The sequence below is a fragment of the Neomonachus schauinslandi genome, chromosome 12 (assembly GCF_002201575.2).
Source record: "Neomonachus schauinslandi chromosome 12, ASM220157v2, whole genome shotgun sequence".
Taxonomy (NCBI): Eukaryota; Metazoa; Chordata; class Mammalia; order Carnivora; family Phocidae; genus Neomonachus; species Neomonachus schauinslandi.
Window position 1 is genome coordinate 92,431,946 of NC_058414.1, and position 22,528 is coordinate 92,454,473.

At 36.1% G+C, this 22,528-nt stretch overlaps 1 protein-coding gene across 7 annotated transcripts in view; it reads right to left on the minus strand.

Moving 5' to 3' along the window:
- BRAF (B-Raf proto-oncogene, serine/threonine kinase) overlaps positions 1-22,528 on the minus strand; it is a 178,717-nt gene that overhangs the window by 40,970 nt on the left and 115,219 nt on the right. For 4 of the 7 annotated variants that reach the window (XM_044920226.1, XM_044920231.1, XM_044920227.1 and 1 more), the window contains 6 exons: positions 22,124-22,226; positions 17,765-17,913; positions 16,699-16,818; positions 11,805-11,964; positions 4,019-4,055; positions 192-328 (listed from right to left, as the gene is read on the minus strand). In XM_044920226.1, coding sequence (XP_044776161.1) covers positions 192-328; positions 4,019-4,055; positions 11,805-11,964; positions 16,699-16,818; positions 17,765-17,913; positions 22,124-22,226 — 706 coding nt within the window. Of the gene's footprint in view, positions 1-191; positions 329-2,490; positions 2,611-4,018; positions 4,056-11,804; positions 11,965-16,698; positions 16,819-17,764; positions 17,914-22,123; positions 22,227-22,528 lie in introns of all 7 variants that reach the window. The other 3 variants (XM_044920225.1, XM_044920228.1, XM_044920230.1) reach the window with 3 other exon arrangements.

Here is a 22,528-nt window from a genome sequence, read left to right on the forward strand (position 1 = left end):
AATCAGTGTGTGGGAATGCTTTAAGCAAAAAACTATCAGCTCTTATATTTATTTCATTAAGGGAATTCTGTGTCACATACTGACGTATCATACACTACTATATATCATACCATCTAAAAGGTGACATTACATTTAGCTATGACTTGTAAAACAAAAGAACTTAGAGGAAAAACGATATCATATATTCTCACCATTCGATTCCTATCTTCTGAGGATGAAGATGATTTCCTTTCCCGCTGAGGTCCTGGAGATTTCTGTAATGCTTTTACATTAGTGAGTGAGCCAGGCAATGAAGCAGGGGGGGTGGCAGACAAACCTGTGGTTGACCCTAAGTTAGTGAAATGAAAAATATATCTATTAAAGGAGGATCAAGTATATTAATTTATTGGGGGCAGAGGGTGGGGAGAGATTTAGACTTCTTTTAAAAATGCAGCGTATCTTTAAATATATACCTTTTGGAAATGACAGGCCAAGAAAAAGTCTCATTTGGTGATATGCACTATAATTTCTTTTAGTTTTCTGGCCAATTTAATGACTTTTAAAACATCTGATTACAGATACAAACTCTGCTTATTGGTACAGAGTGCAGAAGAAAAATAATCCTTCTAAAGTAAGAGATCAATACTGAAACAATACTCTGAAGTTTTTGTTTCTTTGATAAAAAGAAGGAAAATCAATTTAAAAACACCCTTGTTAACTATGTTACCTCAACAGCCAATCAATATAAAAACAGATGGAAACTCCCAAAAGGAAATATATTATAATAATGGCCTTAATGTTAAGAATATCTGGCTCTATCATTTAGCCACTAAAACTTTAAAAATCCTATACTATTTAACTCTTAAATAGTTAGAAATATTGGTCAGTTCATTGGTTCCTGGATTCCTATTCTACTAAACAAAGATTATTTGTTACCTGTATAACAAAGTTAATGTAAACAAAGCCAAGCAGGTTTCTCAAGATTTTCTGAAAAATCGCTACCCATACAGAGTCAGAGCAAAGTAAGTGGTATGGCCTCTTGGCCAATTTACTACAAACGGAAATATCCTATCAACCAAGTGAGCCCAATGGGTACACTGTAAGTAGACTCAGTTGGCAGGGCCACATCCTTTTCCTTTTCTCAGTCAAATGCTGACTAAGCAAAAATCCCAAGTTTATCTACCTGGTTTAGAGGGGTTCAGGCCAATGACTCTTAGTAGGGCCTGAGTATAGCTAAGTAGAACTGAGATGTCCAATAATATTTGCATATACAGAACAAAAAGATCTCCAGAGAATCTTTTTTTTTTTTTTTTTTAAAGAAGATTATTATTTGGGGATAGGCAGGTGTCACTATCTTTCAAAGAGTAAGGATACCAATGACTATATTTCAATGTTAAAACTATAGAATTTTATCATCACTGCATCACACATGTCATCATGTAGAATTTCCATGATCTAACATGCAATTTTCTAAGAGAAAATGGCATCTGCAATGTCTTTAACTAGAGCATAATCCATTTCCATTGATAACTTTCAACATCCTAAAGCCTTAACTGCTTGCTCAGGCCTCATAATCCTGATCTACTGAGGATGGCACTGTACTACTTATTTCAGTCACACTACTCAGCACTGTAGGACTTCTAGCCCATTCTATGGATTTTATGAGAAACAGTTGGGCTGAGAGAGCAAAAATCTGAAACACTACCACTACATTCAGAATAAATAACAGACACTAGCAAAAGCCAGTAAATGTAATTCTTTAAAAATATCTATAGCAAGATACTTGTCTGAATTTTGACTTAAATCTTTGAAAATCAGTTTAACTACTAATTAAAGGCAAGATGAAATGGAAGAGTGAAATTATACTGTTAGCTTTCCCCCTCATATTAGGGCATAAGTGAGAGTGTCAACCCTCAAATTTTCTAAAGTATGCTAAAATATCCCAAATATATTACAGACCTTTCTTAATGCTCCCTACCTTTGATATAAGATGTACATGTCCTACATTTTAAAAAAGAACCCTGCTATTACAGAAAAATAAAGCCAAAAGTCTAGCAAAATCTCGTAACTGGGATTTCCATTTTTACTTTTTTAAAAACCACACAAATTGATAACAAATATTAATAGTCATAAAGGCTACTGATTAAATAGATTAAAATAAAAGTAATTCAGACTGAAGGACACTCCCGCCCCAACATACATTATTTATTGCCACCCACTGAGTTTAAGAAGTTATCAAGGCCAAAAAGTAAGTAATATAACAAAAAACAAGATGGACATCTCAGCTCAGAATTTTCTTGCTTTTAAAAATTTACAACAGCATACAGAAAGCTTGTGGTAGTGAGTATGTGTGAGAAGCACATTCAGAGCATTCCAGCCAGGCCAAGCAGAAATTTAGTACTGAAAACTCTCACACTTACAAACACACGCTGTGAGGGTGAGGCACAAACAGAATCTGTAGTTTATATTTAGTTTGCTTTGGGTGAAAACAAGAAAGAAGAGCCCAACTACCTCTGAACACTGGGCCAGGCTCAAAATCAAACACTATTTCACTGGGGACAGAATGTAGGAGGGGACTGGGAGTCCGGGATTGGCATTTCCGAAGACAGCGCATCAGCTGGTTCAAAGGGGCTGTTAGAAGAGAAAGAGAGGGGCAGGCAAACACAGGAAGACAGACACACAGAAGAAATGAAAGAAGTCATGGGAATAAATGAGCTGAAGCCTGCTTCACAAAATAATTCTGGATGTCTAAAAAATTCTGCTTGTTTTCATAAAATCCCAATGACTTTTTATAAAGTGACTCATAGGACAAGAAATGCCATTTGATTTTTGGTACTAGGCAGGCAGTTTTTATGACTAAGTCAGCTCTGTGATGCTAACATGATGGCAACATTTAAATGCTGATGTACTGGGCAAAATTATCAAAAGCCACTGTTATTAAGACATATGAAAGTCAAACTGGCAGCAACATTAATTGGCAGGTTCACGGAATAACAAATGGAAAAAAACCACAACTTTTTAAACTACAGGCTAAAGTGAACACTAAATCCAGTATATAAGGCAGGGTTATCATTGTGGCAGGTTCACAGGTATACAGAAACATAACAAAAGATCGTTTATACAATGTTTATTCAATATAAAATATCTTTAAGTCTGGGCTTAGATATTTTGAAGATAAAGCAGGTCACAGTGAAGAGACTGACTCAACAAGATAAACAGGTTCTGCAGGTCTTCCTTATTAGACAGAAGACAGCTGAAAAAGCAAGCATGGAGGGCCACCTGGAAGAAATCTTCAAGATAGTTTCAAATACCATTTTTGGGAAAACATATAGGGGTAAAATCTTACTTTAAAAGTACTTTCTTAAGCAATGTTTTATGTCCCCAATTTTCACAGAGTGCTAGAGTGAATATCTGATGAAAATTCTATAAGGAATCTCAACTCAATTTCTCATTTACTTACTTTATTCACTGGACTAATAAGAGGACAATATGATTTCTATTAGGGTCTATTCTATACAATGTGCATTCCAAATCCTTCTAGAAAGCTGAAGAGAAGAGGCTGACAATTCTAACAAACTGAGAAGTTGTGACAGGCAATCTAAGGGATTCTTCCTAAGAATGATTTAGGAAAATCAAGTTTTAACTGATTCTAAGCTCAACTGTTAACAATTAGTGGTATTAGTGGAGGCTCCCAAAGGAAATTTAGCGTCTTGAGTTTTGGAGATGGTTAGAAATCAGTAAAGTGGGTAAAATAGTTAAGGCTCTCTCTTTGATGATTTTAAAATTGTGGATAGTACATTTAAGACTACCTTTTATGTTCTCTCTTTTTCTCTACTCATCTTATAAATCAGTTAAAATTTTATTAGATATAAATGATAAATAATAAAGAAAAGCAAAAAATATTTGGGGCTTTCTCTACACATTTTTCTCTGTGTCTGTGTTTAATGAAAGAAGCAAATATAAAGGAGACAAGCAGCAAAGCAGTTGCATTTTTCTCTGAGTTTGTTTTTTTGTTTTTTTAATGGAAATCACTACTTACCTCCGTCACTACGAAACCCTTGGTCTCTAATCAAGTCCTACAAATAAACAGTAATGGATATTTATTCAAAGCATATGGTAAGAAGTAATAACAACACTCAACTTTTCACTAACCATTAACAGAAAGGTAAATTCAAAATAATACCTATCTTAATAATGACTTCACAAAACAGAAAGAATATGAAATTAGCTGGTCAACATGATAAAATAAACATTTGGAAGCACTTCCAACCTAACCCTATACTGAAGGGATTATTAGTCCTGATCAAATGCTGAAATCCATTTCAGGCCATTCAAAACCAATGGCTGTGTCACTTCTTAAAAAAAAATTCTACCGGCACATGTTAAGAGCCATAAAATGTTCATACCCTTTGATCCTGTAATTCCACTTCTGGGAATTTTTCCTAAGGAAATAATTCAGAAGAAAAAATGATATGCACAAGGATGTCCAGTGCAGCATTATCCATCATACTAAAAAAATCAGAAATAATTATTTCCCTATTATAGACATACTAACATTTGGGTTGAGTAAATTATGGTGCATCAATTTAATAAGTATTATGCAGCTACTGAAATAATTATGAAGCTTATATTGTGAAACATGTTTATAATGATAAAAAATAAAATTAAATGTACATTGATTACAATTATAAAAATACAGATGTATAAGGAAACATGAGAAGGGAAAAAATCAAAATGGCTCAAACAAGGGTTTTGTTAAAATCTGTCCTTATGATTAAAACATAGCTTTTTACAACAGATAATATTGGGGGTGGGGACGGACAAGTCTACTGGCAATGCAATGCAATTTGGACCTTCATAGGTAGAACTTAGTTTTTTACCCAGTTTAACTTAAATATGAGGGATTGAATGGCCCCAAATGTCTCTAAACAGGCTCGAAGGCTCTTTGCAAACAGGCAGCTTTTTGTTTATAGGTTAAGACCTAGAGTAAATTCCACAGATGCATTTCTATCATGTTCAATGTATTATATAAAGCCTTCAACATCTTCTACAGAATAACCAACAAATACTTATATATCTGGCAAACAAGGTGCTAGGTATTAAGGGTTGTGTGGCTACCAATAAATATAAAATCCTGGTGGTGTCACTAACTTTCTGTGTTCTTGAGAGCTTGTAATCTAAGTGGAAGAAAGACATACAAACATGGAAATTAAATAATATAAGAATAATAGCTTAAGAAAACAAAAGAGGTGCCAAAGATGCTTAGTTAACCGCCAAATAAACAGTATGGGTGAAAAGATTTTTTTTTTTTAAGATTTTATTTATTTATTTGACAGAGAGAGAGCACAAGCAGGGGAGAGTGGTAGGCAGAGGGAGAGGGAGAAGCAGGCTTCCCGCAGAGCGGGGAGTCCGATACAGGGCTAGATCCCAGGACCCTGGGATCATGACCTGAGCCCAAGGCAGACGCTTAACCGACTGACCCACCCAGGTGCCCCAGGTGAAAAGATTCTTAGTGCTTCACAAGTTCAAAGAATAAGTAACTATAAGACCTGATCACTGGTGAAGTATTTCAAGAGATGAGCTATGAGTTGGGGTCTGAGGGATAGAGAGAAATGTAGGGGCGCGGGAAGCAGAGGACCTGGTGGACAGAAAGAACAAGACAAAGGCAGAAAGGCCACATCCCTTTCCTTTTTGCTGCACCAGCCTTGTGACTCCCCATAACCAGGGATCAGCCAATTTTGCCTTTTTCCACTCTTACTGCATCATAAACTTCTACTTTTCAATCTGTTCTTAAAGCTCCTTAACAACCTTTTTATTTGTTCTAGGTTAAAGAGGATGTTCTATTATTCCAATACTGGCTATTTCAAACTCTTTCTCATGTCCTGTAGTTCCTTTCTTACTTATTATTTTTTCCCTTTAGCATGATAGAGAAAACAGAAGCCATCAGAGAACATTCTGTTCTGCCCCTATATTTACGAATATTTGCACAGTAATGTTAGCTATAATTTCTGAATTCTTACTATGTGCAAGGCACAATAAGAATTTTCAATCCACTGTAAGAGGCAGACACTTTTAGCTTCAAGGTTAAGTCATTTGCCCAAGATCATACAGCCTGTAAAGAGCTGCAGAGCTCTAGCTATGTCCATCTTTAATTCCTCATAGCCTCTGAGGAACTTGGTTTCCACATTAAAGGAACTTTACTGTATCAATTATTCCCTATTTTGTTATTTTCAACTCTCTCTTCACTTGCTTCTTTCCCTCAAGTTACAAATATGTGTAAGACTCTCACATTAAATACAACTGTCCCTCAACCCTGCTTTAATCTATAGCCCCTGTTCCTTTACAGCCAAGCTTCTCAAAACTCACTTAACTCACATCTTCACCTGCCTTGCTCTCCTCCACCAACCCTCTAAAACAGTTTTCAATGAAGTCAAAATGACAAAATGACATAGTCCAATAGTCATTTTCAGTCCTTATCACATTTGAGTCTCATTGACAACTGACATCAACTACTTCAGCATTCTTGAAGTCCCTTTGGCTTCTGCAACACTACTTTCTCTTACTTATCTGAAGTTAGACTTAGGAAGAGCAGTCCACAAAAGAGACACAAAACGACAGTCTCTGCCTGGACCTCAAATGTTAATAATATTCAATGGGGCTGCATATTCTACCCTACATTCTACCCTATATTCTACATATACTCTTTGAGTAATACATTTACACTCATGGTTTTAACTGACAAATACGCTAATTACTCCAAAATCTGTATCTCTACTCAAGGTCCTTATATTTAACCGCTACTGTTTTTTTTGTTTTTTTTTTTTAAGGTTTTATTTATTTATTTGACAGAGAGAGAGACAGTGAGAGAGGGAACACAGCAGGGGGAGTGGGGGAGGGAGAAGCAGGCTTCCCGCTGAGCAGGGAGCCTGATGCGGGGCTCGATCCCAGGACCCTGGGATCATGACCTGAGCCGAAGGTAGACGCTTAACGACTGAGCCACCCAGGCACCCCTGCTACTGGACTTCTAAACCAGTAAAGTCCCTCAGACATCTTAATGTCAAAATGTTCAAAATAATAGTTACCATTTTCATTTCTACAAGTCCTGTTCTTCCTTTGGTATTTTCTATCCTAATGAATGGAATGAATACGGTCTATTCACCCAAGCCAGAGAAACGTGGGCATTATCTTCTACCTCTCATCTCTTTCAACCCTTTCTTCTACTACTTTACAGAAGAGTGGTTAAGCATAAGCAGGAAAAAGCAGGTTTTATACCCCATTTCAATCATTTATCAGTGATGAGATCTTGGGAAGTTTCTTAACCTCCCCAAATCTAATTTTCTCAACAGTAAAATAAGAATAAAAATAGTACTTAACCCAAGAGTGTTTATGGGGACAGAGTGAGAAAATTTATGTAAAGCTCTTAGTACAGTACTTGCCATAGGGTAAGCATTCATAAACAGTAGGCATTTTCAATATCATTCCTAACAGTCTTGCTTACAAATCTCTCATGAATTCAAGATTCTTCCAGAATATAGAGGTGAGCACTTTCTCTCCCACTCAAAATTTTTCAAACTCTCTACTACCAACTCCTACAGAAACCTTAAAGTAAGACACAATGCCTTTCAGTATGGACTCTACCTACCTAGTTTTGTCTTCTACCATTCCCTACCCTTCTCCCGAGTCCTAAACTCCTACAATATCAACTATTAATTACATCCCATGCAAAGGTACTTCCATACTTTTGCACATACTATTTCCTTAACAAATGTCCTTTCTTCTTAAAACCCCCACTGAGTGTCCTTAAATCAACTCCTACGCATTCACCTTTTACAATGTGGATTAAATGTTATCCTTTCTCTGTTAAATATTCCTATATACAACAATGTAGAGTTTATTACCCTCTTCTATAAACTACCACTATATATTTTTAATGTCTATTTATTTATATGTCTGATTCATCCATTAGATTCTGATCTCTTTGAGGTCAAAGGCCGTGTTCTAATTCATCCTTAATTCCCAGTTCTGTCATAGTGCCTATCCCAGAGCCAATATTGCCAAGTATGTCAAAAACAAGTCAAAACAACCTTGTTTACTAGAATAATAAATGATAAATAATGACTGGAGCTGAATGAAATGACGGAAATTGAATGAAAATGCTAAAGAATTTATATATTATCTTAAAATCAGTGCGAAGTCAATGAAAGTTGTGGAACAAGGAAACAGATGATAGAGGTGTAAAAAAGCCTAGAGGGAAATAGTCTAAAAGGATGTTAGTATTGAAAAATGGCTACAATTTTGAACATAATGTGAATAGACCTAACTTACAAGATTTAATTTCTTTTTTTTTTTTTTTTAAAGGTTTTATTTATTTATTTGACAGAGAGAGACACAGTGAGAGAGGGAACACAAGCAGGGGGAGTGGGAGAGGGAGAAGCAGGCTTCCCACGGAGCAGGGAGCCCGATGCGGGGCTCGATCCCAGGACCCTGGGATCATGACCTGAGCCGAAGGCAGACGCTTAACGACTGAGCCACCCAGGCGCCCCACAAGATTTAATTTCTTATTTCACAATCTCATTATTCCCATATTTCCCTCTCTACTTTTTTCTTCCTTTGTATTCAGGTCTAGCTAGATAAAGGAAGACCTTATTAGTTGAGGAAAATTGATATTAGTAAAGGGCCACTTAAAATGAATCCAATAAAAATAGAGAAAAAATTTCAAAGTGAAAAGTGGGAACAAAGTCCAGAATTTAGAAATTTATCTTGAAAAATGAAATTAAAATTTATAATAAAGTTTTTCTTTTAAACAAAAATTTTTTTTCAAGATTTTATTTATTTATTTGACAGAGAGAGACACAGCGAGAGAGGGAACACAAGCAGGGGGAGCAGGAGAGGGAGAAGCAGGCTTCCTGCTCAGCAGGGAGCCCGATGCGGGGCTCGATCCCAGGACCTGGGATCATGACCTGAACCAAAGGCAGACACTTAACGACTGAGCCACCCAGGCGCCCCATAAATTTTGTTTTTTTAAGATGTATTTATTTATTTGAGAGGGGGGGTGGGGGGAAAGGAAGAGGGAGAGAGAGAATCCTGAAGCAGACTCCACGCTGAGCCTGATGCGATGTAGGGCTTGATCCCAGGACGCTGAGATCACGACCTGAACTGAAATCAAGAGTTGGCCACCAAACTGACTGAGCCACGCAGGTGCCCCAATAAATTTTAAGTTATAATTTCAATATGCTAATTCTTAGAACATAGAAATCAAGTTTTTTTTTTTTTGGTCAATACAAAAGTTTTGATAGAACAAACTGAAATCCTCAATTTCATATTCATCTTTTATATCACAGGCATAATCATTTTTATAAAAATTGTAGGGGCATCTGGGTGACTCAGTCAATTAAACAGCTGACTCTTGGTTTTGGCTCAGGTTATGATCACAGGGTCCTGAGATGGAGCCCTCCCTATGTTGGGCTCTGTGCTCAGCGGGGCAATCTGCTTGAGGGTTCTCTCCCTCTGCCTCTGCCCCTTCACCTGCTCATGCTCTCTCTCTTTCTCTAAAATAAATAAATAAATAAATAAATCTTTATAAAAATTTTAGAGGGCTTCATCAATTCCCTGAAGGGCCTCTATCAATCCTTTGATACTTAAATTATTTTCATTTGAAGAACCTATTATATTGTCATCTTTATGTTTCTTTTCTATTATTAACTGGACTAATTTAATTCTACTGTATTCCTTATTTCTCAATGGCTTTTTGTAATTTCAGTAGTTCTCCAAAGTCCTTTTTCATGGTCTTCATAAAAGCCTTAAAAATCTTTCCTTTTTTTTTTTTTTTTTTGCCAGATTTGCTATCAATTTGCATTATGTTTTCATTGAAATGTTGGATAATGATGTAAGGGGATTGGAATGCAAACTGGTATTAGATGGGGAGGAATGTTTGTGTGGGTACTAATATTAAAGTAGTCTGTTAATAAGTGAATATTTTCCTGTTAGGACAATTTTTGCTTCTCTACTCAACCTTATAACTCTGAGGACTCACATAAGGAATGCCTGTAAAATAAGAACAATTCTTATCTTCTAACATACAAGTAACCACCTCACTAATTCTAGTACCCTGTTTACTTGGGGAAACAGTTTTAACTTCTTTTTTATTTTTATTATTTATTTATTTTAACTTCCTTTTTTTTTTTTTTTTAAGATTTTATTTATTTATGTGACAGAGAGAGAGACACAGCGAGAGAGGGAACACAAGCAGGGGAGTGGGAGAGGGAGAAGCAGGCTTCCCGTGGAGCAGGGAGCCAGATGTGGGGCTCGATCCCAGGACCCTGGGATCATGACCTGAGCTGAAGGCAGACGCTTAACGACTGAGCCACCCAGGCGCCCCTTTAACTTCCTTTTTAAATATAATTACTTTCCCCAAGGCAAAAAGCTTGGTGGGTTTTCTGTTTTGTTGCTTATTACAGAGATTAAGGATAACCTATATTCTTTTTTTTTTTTTTTAAAGATTTTATTTATTTGACAGAGAGAGACACAGCGAGAGAGGGAACACAAGCAGGGAGAGCGGGAGAGGGAGAAGCAGGCTTCCTGTGGAGCAGGGAGCCAGATGCAGGGCTCGATCTCAGGACCCAGGACCCGTGAGCCGAAGGCAGACGCTTAACAACTGAGCCACCCAGGCGCCCCAAGGATAACCTATATTCTTTATATGAAAGCACAAATTCTGGGAGAAGTGACACCTAATTCTAAGATCGGGATCCCCAGCCCACCACAGCTCAGGTAGCAAGAGCACCTTATTCTCTTCTGTTACTCAATTACTGAATTATTCTGTAAATAAAGTTTTATGGAAATAAAGCCACACCCATTTGTTTATAATGTATTATATCTGGATGCTTTCACACTACAATGACAAAGTTCAACAGTTGTCATTAGAGATCATATGACCCATAAGCCTAAAATATTTACTATCTGGCCCTTTAAGAAAACATTTGTTGATCCCTGGTCTATAATATGGAAAATTTCCTGTTTCATCTTCTAACCCTTTTACTGAAACAAGTATTTTTTGATGACCAATTATGTATTTAGTTCTAAGATAGGTGCCAAGTGAACTAATATTAGGAATGGTTTCTGCTGCCAAGAAGATCTAATTGAAGAAGCATCACTAAGGTATATAATTAAGTTACAGTGCGCAAGATAAACCGGAAAAGTAAAAACATCAAGAGTGACCAGCTAGAGGGTGGCTAAAATAATTGAAGATATGGGATTACAGTATATGACGATTACACAAGAGAAGATACATTTTTAAAAATGAATGATTAGAACTTAGGGAAAAACTTTACAAAAAAAGAATATGCAAAAATTCATGATATATAGAGAGATGGAATACAATGTTACAGTCAAAAAAAATAAGGAAGGTAAAAGGTAGTTTTGAATGTCTTGTACATAAAGTAATGATCAGTTCTTAACAGTTATTTAACTCAAAGTTGTACTTTTAGAAATTTAGATAAAGATTTCAAATTGATCTAAACAGAAAATCTGTAGTTGTATTTCTATTTTCTTTACCATAAAATGGCCAAGGGATTATCTGTTAAACAAATGAAGATAAGACTTCTGCAGAAACAATGTCGTAAGGAAAAAAATCAGAACAACTCCATAATTTGGCACAAGTATTTAATACCATCAGAGAAGATGACAAGGCTTTTCTGATCAGTAATTGAAGAAAAGTCTACCACTAATAATAACTGACGTGCATTTCTGATCTATATTATAAGCATTTTAGCACAAAAATAAAGAAATACACTCGATTTTTTTAGTTCTAACAATGCTGGATTACTTACATCAATATTGACAGGTTCTATTGTGTTTATATGCACATTTGGAGCTGATGAGGACCGGTCTCGTTGTCCAAATTGATTTCGATGATCTTCATCTGCTGGTCGGAAAGGCTGTGGAATTGGAATGGATTTTGAAGGAGACGGACTGGTGAGAATTTGGGGCCTGGAAAAATCAAGTCATTGAAAGGTAAGATTCAGAGCAACTTTATAGAGATAATAACATAAAAAAAAGGATGATATAAAGATTTCCTTGTAAAGCATTAAAAACCCAGCAGTAATTGTTTAAAAAACTAACATATGCCTACAGCCAATATCAACAAAGCTGCTTTTGCTCAAGCAGACCCTCCAGGGACTATCAATGGTAAATGACTCTTATCCAAAAAACTCCAGGGAAATCTACAAATGGCTAGAAATTACCTGTGGTTAGTCAGCTGAAGAAACTCCCTAAAGTTACACAAAAATCTCTAGATACTAGAGACTGACTGAATAATATCTGCTATTTTTTTCTACCTTTGTCATTTCTTGATAGCCAAAGTTACTAAAATGAGATTTTTATGGAAAGTATTAGGAAATTATGAATATTTTGGAAAATACACCTGTGGATTTCAGGGCCTGAAAGATGTATCTGTTGCTTTACATAGCATTGAATTAAAATCTTGAATAATAGCAAAAGACCATTTGCAAATCCAAAAGATGACCCCTTATAGTGTTCTCTCATATTTTAAATTTTTTATCATGTCCAATAATTGAGCAACAAAAGGGAATCATATGTTAAGCATTAAAGCAAATCTTTTTAAAACTGCTTTTTTATGAGATCATCAAAATAGGTGACAGAATGATCTATTTTCATACTGTAGATCTCTCACTGCCCTGAAATGAACCTGGCACTCACAGAGCACACTAAAGTTTTGTGAATAGATCGTAAACATCAGTGAGGAGTTTAGGTCCCTCAGAAAGGATATCCAAGGGAACTGGGAAGGGAGTATCATATGATAGAGGAGGTATGGTTGTCTCAGTGAGCTCCACCAAGACCAAAGAATGACACAGTGCTAACAGCCTCTCTATAGAGACTGGTTATCATTCCACCCCATTTTATGCAAACTCTGTAATAATCTGCATTATTTAGTAGTTATTAAGACATAGCCAGAAAGACAATGTGGAGGAATACAAAGACATTTTGTGAGGGGACAGGGTTTAGAAAGGAATGTGAAGAAAATATAGTACAAAAGGAGTAGACAGGGGTTTGAAGGGCCAAAGAAGCCAAATGGTGACAAAAAGTTTGTTGTTGTTGTTTTTTTTAAGGTTCTGAATAAAGCATGTTAAAATCTGAACCACACCAGTTTATAGTTTGACCCTCTGAAGCATGCTCTTAAGGGTAGGGAAAGACATTTTGAGCTTATCTGTTCATATTAATGGAGTCCACTTAGAACTGAAATAAAAATAATAAAATATTATGTACTTTAAAAAATAAGTATCACCCAAGGAGAATTACAGGCTAAAACTGATGGATCTGGCCTTTAGAAAAATTACCATGCTCCACTTGTCCTTTTTATTCTATTAATTATTGAGAAATTTTTAGTTTGTGACAGAGCTATCTTTACTTTTGCCTTTGGCAGCCAATATATGCCTTTTGCTAAGGGATTTTGGGAACAGGTAAAAGAATGTAAAAATGACAAAACTGGTTTTTTAAAAAAGTTTTGGAAAATGCACCTACTTTTAAAAAACCATAGGCTGATTTAAAGTCTCAAGTCAATAGCATAATTTAAGTTAGGACTTAAAAGTGGAAAGAGCCTGAATTAACTACAGTTGTGTAGGGAGTCTAATCAATATAATTGGTCTGGTGTAGGCATAAGTGACAGCAAGTCATTTCTGAAAGTTACTGAATTAACACCATGACCGCAACGTGTAGTTTATAACAAGGCAGAACATGTATTCAAGGGGCATTGGTCCAGAAGTAGGAAAAACAAAAACCTGGATTTAATATGATAGACTTTATTACCTAAAGAATGGATATATAAGAAAGTGAAGATATCCTGTGTATTACACAAAATCAGAAAGACTGTATTTGGCAGTTGGTATCTAACACCACCCAGCAGAAGGCATACGTTGGTCCATAAAGTCAATTTACCTAGCCTTGACAGCAAGTTTGTAACTTTGGAGAAAACTTCAAGTAATTATGTCCTGGTATCATTAAACTTCTCAGTCATGTCCTAATCCCATGTTTAACAAAAGCAATCTTTGGATTATAATTTGGTTTCTCATAAATATCTTCTAAGATTTTTTTTTTTTTCTCATAAGTATCTTCTAAAAGTGGACTGAGTACTGGTCCATCCAACACAAGAACTTTGGTCTATACAATAGCTATATTTCTCAGGGAAGTGAATTCACCTGGAATTCTGATTCAGTCTTTTCTAATTCTGGTCACTGTACACCAGTGTATCTGTAATAACTCTCATCATTTCTGGGGACTAATAAAATTCAGTTTCTATACTGGGATGTTTTTACCTGGACCAAGGTGATTTATACCCTGTGAAGTATGTTGGGAGTCAGCAAACTGGCTTCTCCTGATACACCTCTACCTATCTTGCTGCAAACCTCTTTAAAGCAGTATTAGATTAAAAAGAAAAAGAATTTCACCTCTAACACCCTTCAGCAAATTACATTAGTTTAGATCTCATTTTCAATCTAGAACATTAAAAGTTTTTTAAGAATATTAGAAGTTCTGAAGCAAAGTGACTACTCCTGTTCAGCAATATGCAAATTTTAAAATGCTGACTTTTCAGACATTCATACATCCCATAGCATTTTTTTAAGTTTTTTTAATTTATTTAACAGAGAGAGACACAGCGAGAGAGGGAGCACAAGCGGGGGGAGTGGGAGAGGGAGAAGCTGGCTTCCCGCTGAGCAGGGAGCCCGATGTGGGGCTCGACCCCAGAACCTTGGGATCATGACCTGAGCCGAAGGCAGACGCTTAACGACTGAGCCACCCAGGCGCCCCCATCCCATAGCATTTTTAAAAAGCAGAAAAGGAAGTACAAACTGGCCAATGTTATCACTTCTCCAGTATGTCTTGGTTACATCCATTATTATAAGCGTTTCATGAGCACTACAGTGCTAATATAAGAACTGTTAACAAAACGCAAAGGAAGAGCAGTACAGAACAGGACTGGCTTCTATGTTTTCACAGGCACATATAGATGCTTGTGACCTAAAAGCATCAGGAAAGCAAAAGTTTGAACACCTTTCTTATCATTTGCTCAAGACCAGAATGTACTTCAGTTTAGTTATAAATAAAATACTCATGGCATAGGCAAATGGTTTCTCAGTTTTGTGGTTGTTTCTCAGTTTTAAGACAGCACCCTTTCAGTGGAAGGTAACTGCCATTATGAACCTTCAGAAAGACCATGCTAATTTCATTGTGGTGTTCTGTAACTCTGCTCAGAGAACTGGGACCTGCCATAAGAAAGGCATGATGGTCTACAGAACCTGCCAGGAGTAAATGCCATAACCAAAAGATTAATTAAAAATCAAAACAAACAATAACAACACTTTGCTCTAAGAAAGACCCAGGTACATAAAACTAACAATAGAGATAACAGGAATAACAGGACTCCACCAGAGCAGGTAACTGTTATAACCTGGCAAAAAAAAAAAAAAATTAATGGTTGCATTTTCTAGTGTTCCAAAGTAGATAAAAACATCCAGTCCTTAATATAAGTCTTCTGCTAAATTTTCTAGCCTATGAGACCTTTAGAAAGGTTGGCTTTAATTTATTAGGTTTGGCATAATTTATTCTGCCTCAAATCCAAAAGGGAAAGAGTACACAGATCTGTGTAAGAAATTCTCCAAAACACTAATATCTGTTACTCATCATTTTTTTTTCCCATTATGAAGCTTGAGTATATGATGCATTTATATCATCTTTAAAGTCAGTTTCACCTTTATCCTCAACAACTAATAATACTATTAATATTTTTCTTTACACTTTATACATATCCATCCCTTCTCCACAATGCTACCACCCCAGTTCAAGTCTTTATTGCCTCTGTCTTCATTATGAACAGCATCTGAGTTGGCTTTCTTCAACCACAACATTTGTCCATTGATCTATCTGTGTATCACTGCTAAGTGCTTCTTTAAATTTTCACCAGGTTAGTCCTCTGTTGAAAAACCTTTACTTTTTCCCCTTTTCCGTTAAGTCTAAATTCCAGCTTGAATTCCAACACTCTTTATAATCTGGTCTTATATGTGATACTTCTCAATTTAGATTAGCCTGTGTTCACTCTCTCTCAAATCTACCACCCCATTCCCTTTGTTTATGCTATTTCTCCCCTACCAACCCACCACACCATCCTTTTTATTCCCTGGATTCATTCAGATTCTAGAATTCTTGAAGGTCCAGTTTAAATATCATTTCTTCATTAAATGTTTTTGACTACTATCACTATTCTCCTGTCTATGGTAAATATGATCATATTTATGTCCTTGCATCGTTTAAGATATCATATCGTCTGAGAAACCGTAGACTATAATTACATAACTATTTTTAAATTGTTTGCCATTGTCTCATTGGTCAATGCTACTTTTCTAAATGGGAATCATACACTTCTATATTTGAATATTACCTAATAAAGTGATGAGCACAAGGCAGGGACTCTAAATGATCTGTTACTTGATTTTTTTCAAGACTGGTCCTGAAACAGTCTATGTCAGTTTTAATCCCACGTATCTTACCAAATGCATGTACGAATTTGCCTTATGTGATAAAATAAGTTACCTGAAGAAAAATCCTTAATTTAACAATCCAAGTAGTTGGAAAGGTTTATAATTAACCAAAAGATCCAAAAGAAACCAGCTCAAATAGCACTGCCATTGAACAGCAGGAGTCAAATCATACCCAGCAGAATCGGAGGGGGGAGCGGAAGGGGATGATCCAGACGTAAGGGCAGTCTCTGCTATGGAGGCCTCCTCCTGTGGTATTGGGTGGTGTTCAAAGAACTTGGAGACAAACAGCAAACTGTGAGGCAAAAACAAAAACAAAACAAAGCAAACCTAACTTGTGCAAACCCCAGAAGCTTCATATACCAGAATACATTACAGAGTTAACAGAAATATGAGATCAAATTCCACTTTCAGAAATGATTGTTAAATTCAATTAGTTGTATTTTTGCCTAAAAGCTTATTTTAAAAAAATTGCATTGTACTTTGAAAGGCAAGCTTATAATCTAAAACTAATTGCTCTATACAGCAAATTTCTACATATTAGAGGGGAAAAATCATGCTTTATGGTTAAAGAATTAGAAGAAAATGTAGCTACTGTCTCAGTTAGATTCCATCATTATAATACATTTTATAGATTGGATTCTCTTTGCTCAAGTGATTGAGAAAAGTAAAAAGACCTTAACAGCAGGAGCAGCAGCAACAACAAGAGAGACTACAATAGACTCAGTCTAATCTATTACAGAAACTCTGGCATAAAGCAAATAGAAATTTTAGAAAGAGAAACACCGGGTATAAAGATTTTATATCTTACTTTTAAATAAACTGGGCAGGGGAGGTTGAAGGAGAGAGAAAGAGACAGAGAGAGAAAGAGAGAGAGAATATATATAATTTACAAAATAGTGACAGAACCAGAACCCCTGATCTGTGATCCAAAAATATAATGGTTAACTTAATTGAAATCACACCCACTCTCCTCCCAAAAACCATCTAAAAATGATGTCTATGGGCAAGGGATCTTTTACTAACTAAGAGAGGATATAAGACATAGATGGAATGTACAGCTGAGTCAGAATGACCATTTGGGAGAGCAGTACTGCCTATACTACACAGTATTCTCTAGCCAGCCTTTTCTAAGTTCCCGTAACTCTACTGGACAGAAAATTCCCAGACTCTAAGATACACTAGTTTCACATTAGGAAAAATAAAATGTAGATAGAAAAGAGATTTTTTTGATTACTTACTCAAGTTGGTCATAATTAACACACATCAGTGGAACCTCTGTACTACAACGCTGGTGAAATTTATAACCACATGTTTGACAGCGAAAACCCTGGAAAAGCAGCTTTCGGCAAAAGTCACAAAATGCTAAGGTGAAAAAGGTTTTCCGTACCTGCAAAGTAAAAAACATCATAGAGAATTTCAAAAACTTGCAAGAATCTTCTTAGATATCAACTTATTTACTCTCTTGCTTAAAATAACAAATCTTTAATATGTTCATATCCTGAGAACCGTCTTACACACAAAGATACTAAAATGGAAACCCGGGGGTTCAAGACAATAGATGGACTGTATGTATTTATCTCCCACTCAATATACAATAAAAAAACTCAGAAGTCAAGAAGATGGAAAGTGAGTAAAAGACTGGAAACTATTTTCAAGCTTGACTCCATGAAAGTAAAAATAGAGATGATAAGTAGAAGGAGGGAACAGGGGTGAAAGGAAGGGTAAGGGCACACTTTAGTAACTGTACAAAGAAAGGAGTTAAGAGATGCTTACTGGTGTTGACAGAACAAGAAACAATGGTATATTTATATTACTTAAAGTTACAAAGGTATCCAATAGAGGAACCTGCCCCCAAAACAAACCAACCAACAAAAAATCCAAAAAAATCACACTGAAGGAGGGGAAGAAGGAAGAAAGGTTGTAATGCTACAAATGAGCTAATTCCCTTTGGAATCAGTAAATAGTGGCCGAAGTTGATAAAGCAAGGAACTACGGCTTAAAGTTACTATTTAGTAATGGGGAGATAATCACCCAAAGAGCTTTAAAACAGAAATTAACTAGGCTAAGGGACAGGAAAATTACCTAAAAGACAGTAAGAAACACTTCTAACCAATTATCAGTTTGTTAGAGGATTAGAACACCTAAATTTGTGAACATTCCTCTCCAGGAAACTAAAAAGGCAACATGGAAGAACTCCATGTCAGAAGGCATATGATCTACACAGAGGTCACATAAAAAGAATTACATTAGGGAGGCTCTACCTTGATAACTACTGAAGCCAGAAATTATTTTTAGAGTATCTGTTTTGGGTACAGAATGAGCAGAAAACATAAGAGAAATACCAAAATGTTAACAGTGGCTATTTCAGAGTGGTGAGAGCATGGCTGACTCTATCTCGTCCTTTGTCTTTGCTGTGTGTATTCTCAATTCACCTGTTTCTCAGATAGTTTTCATCACTAACAATAGTAAGAACTACATTTTACATTATGACCCAGGACATACCTATATTCAGATAATAGTATTTACCCTGACTATATATAATGTACATCAGGACTTTCTACTATATGGAAATGTCTTTCATGATCCATTAAATTGATTTCAATACCCACAGTTTACCAAACTTTTTCCAATAAACATGCATTTAACAGGATACAGTTATTTAAAAATAATGTCTCATCAAAATGCTATCTTAGCACATCAGGCATTCTAGGCTTTTTGAGAACATTCGGGTAATTTTAAGGAGTGGCTCTTGTTTTCTTCACCTTTTTGTCTTATGTATCACTTTCTAGGGGATATAAAAGGCAACTGCTCGTTTTTAGCTTTGTTACTTTTCAGTTTGTCTCTGGATATACAAGAAATTAGAAAACCTTTAACATTTATGTGGCGAATATTTGCCAAAGCAAGCGTTTTTCATATTTCTTGCAGGATTTCAGAAAATAGAGCACAGAAATATACAAAACATGTTCACAGGAATCAGCATTTTATAGTCATCTGATCCTCTCCTATCCTCTCCATTTCTCACTCACCTAATAATCTGTTGAATTTCACGAAGTTCTAATTTCTCTTTTCATTAATCTACTCGCTTGCAGTCTTTCTTCCTGCTACTAACTTCTATTTGAAAACTATGTGTACCAGGCTGTTTGTGTATGTAAAGGAGAAAACCAAACATGGCAGTAGGGGAGGACAGAGGAAAGCACAGAGGAGTGGAAATCAGAAGAAGCAAATGTGGGAATGCATTTGAGTATAAATGGTGACATATAATTGGATCTGGGAGTATACCTTTGTCAATAAAAGTGAGTACAGGAAGGTACATTTTCTTGTTTTTCTACCTCTCCTGCCGCCTCCACCCTGCCAGTTCCCAGGGACTCTTGGAATGTAGGCAAATACCAAAGAACTGCTTTTATAACGGACTAAGAAACTGGGAGGCATAAGCAGCATTGCTTGAGTTGCCAGCAAAACCGAGCACAGAGAAGCAGAGAGAAATTCTCTCCCTTTCTCAAGTAGAACATGTGCTTTTACTCTTGCCTCTACATGGCACTCAGAGCAATTGTTCTGAAACACAAATCCAATCATGTCTCCCCTGCTCACAATCAATTTCCAATTATTTTAAAGAGAAGTGTAAATCTTTAACATGCCTTACAAGGACTCCTAGGAGCAGGATTCTTCTTACTCTACCCATAACTCTTGCTATACTGTAACAACCCCTCTCCAACTTTATACCATTCCCCCTGAACTTCTCTCAAAACTGAAAAATTCCATGCTCTCTCCCTGTTTCCTCTGTTGAGAGTACTCTTCCCTTCACTCCATCTGCTATTCCCTCATCCATCAGGCCTTAGCTTAGAGAGTTCTTCCTTTGGGAAACCTTCCTGACTCCTCAAAGGCTAGGTTAGGAGTCTCTACTCTGTGCATCTACTGTACTTTATACATACACAGTAATTAAGAGCGTTTATGAAATTCTCTTATCAAAACATCTGTCTCTTTACTCTAAGGCAGGGATATTGTTTTTCTTATTCATTGTTATAGTCCCAGATCAGACACAGTGTTGGCAAATGGGAAGTTCTTAATAGATATTTACTGGCAGGTCTCCAATTGTGTTGTGAGGATTTCCATACTCTGGAACTAGGCTGCAGCTTGTTTCCATTATCCTCTTGTAACAACGATCTTCCTGAGGCACCACTTTAACACCATTTTATGGTTAACAATTTAGGTCTTCTTACCTCCTAACTACTTTCTAGCCAAGAAAAATAATTAGGAAAAAGAGTAGTAATCTTCATGAACTGTAACCTCTACTGTTTTTGGATTCCTAAAAACTTAAAATTATCTTCAGATTTTTCCACTTGAAATTCTATAAATTAAAAAAAAAATCAGTAGTAATGAACTTGCTAGGTCTTCATTACAAAACTATCTGCTACATAGTAAATCTGATTGACAACACTCATTGAAAAGATGCCTTATTGAAGCACAAATTATTCACCATTATTCACCACTAATGGAGCCCTGAAAGCACAAATCCCCAAGGAAATCAGCTCATTATTCGTCTGCTTTAGGAGTCCAGCTGTACTGATCATCAAAGCACATGGGAAAGCACTTGACGCCGAAAGGGTAGCAGTAACTAACTATCCATCTAGAAAATATAAACTATGGTCAAAATTCCATATATAATAGAAAGTAAGAAATGCATTCCTGCCTTATAGATCATTCTACTCCTGGCTTCTGCCTTACCCTTTTAGAGGGTAGGTTCTCAAGCTCTGGGCACTATATCCTCATCTCTAAGGTGGAGATGCCCCACGTTCCAGGTATCATGCTGGTGACACTTAGCTTAGGCTAGGTTCCAGCAAATGCAAAAACCAGATGAAGGGAGAGGTCCTCAAGGAGAGCTATTCCACTTCCACTAACTCATCCTTCAGAAACATTAACGCAAGTATATCAAGATGTATGCAAAAAGATTGTTTAGCCCTGTACAAAACAGATTAAAAAACTTAAATGTCTATTAATATAGGATGGTTAAGTATAAATATACTGAATTTATATTCTTATAGACTATTATGCAATCACTATAAACATAACACTAGGTGTACTGACGTGGAAAGACATCCATGATGCACTGTTTAGTTTTTTTGTTTTTTTTTTTAAAGATGAAGACTATCACACAGAACAGGACTCCATTTTTAGTTTTAGGAAAGAAATGGAAATTAACGGAAGGGAAGGGAGAAGAAAAAGAATGGAGAGAACTTTGGGCTCCCAAGGTATAATAAGCACACGGTTGTATAAGCAGAAAGAGTTTGGAAGACCATACAATAATTAGTAAGTGTTTACCCTACTAGGTATTTTCCTTTTCTCACATGATATACCTTTGTACCATTCAGATTTTCTTTTCAGTTCCTTTTAATGAAAGACATTTATTGCTTTTTCAAATTAAAAAGAAAATAAAACTCTTTAGTTTAAACACAAATTTCTTAAAGAACAGAACTGATTTTCAATTTAGGTAAAATATCAATCCCAAAATTATGCATCTATATTTCATATTCCCTAAATAAAAATTCATGTGCAAGAACCTGAATGCTTTTGACGTTTGGAAAAAATGTAAAAGTACATACAAAGTTGTGTGTGGTAAGCGGAACATTTTCCAACACTTCTACATGCAGTTCCTCTCCGGTGAGCCAGGAAATATCAGTGTCCCAGCCAATCGGTTTCTTCTCTCTGAAAAGTGTAGACACAGCCTTTCTTGGTTATCATACCTAAAAATCTTTATACCTCATGCTGAAGATATGAAAATTGGTTATTGAGGGGCTAGTAATGGTGAGGGAGGTTTGGCTCCCTGGTTTTCCATCGTTAGAAATTTAAATGGCAATAAATTAATTTTTAAGTTTACCCCAAATAAATGTATCACTCTTGGACAAACAGCAGGGTAAAGAGATGTACTCTTTTCTTCAAGCCAGCTCCAGAAAAGACCTACAACAGCAGAAAATTGATTGTTCCTAGGGTCCCCCCCTCAAAACAAA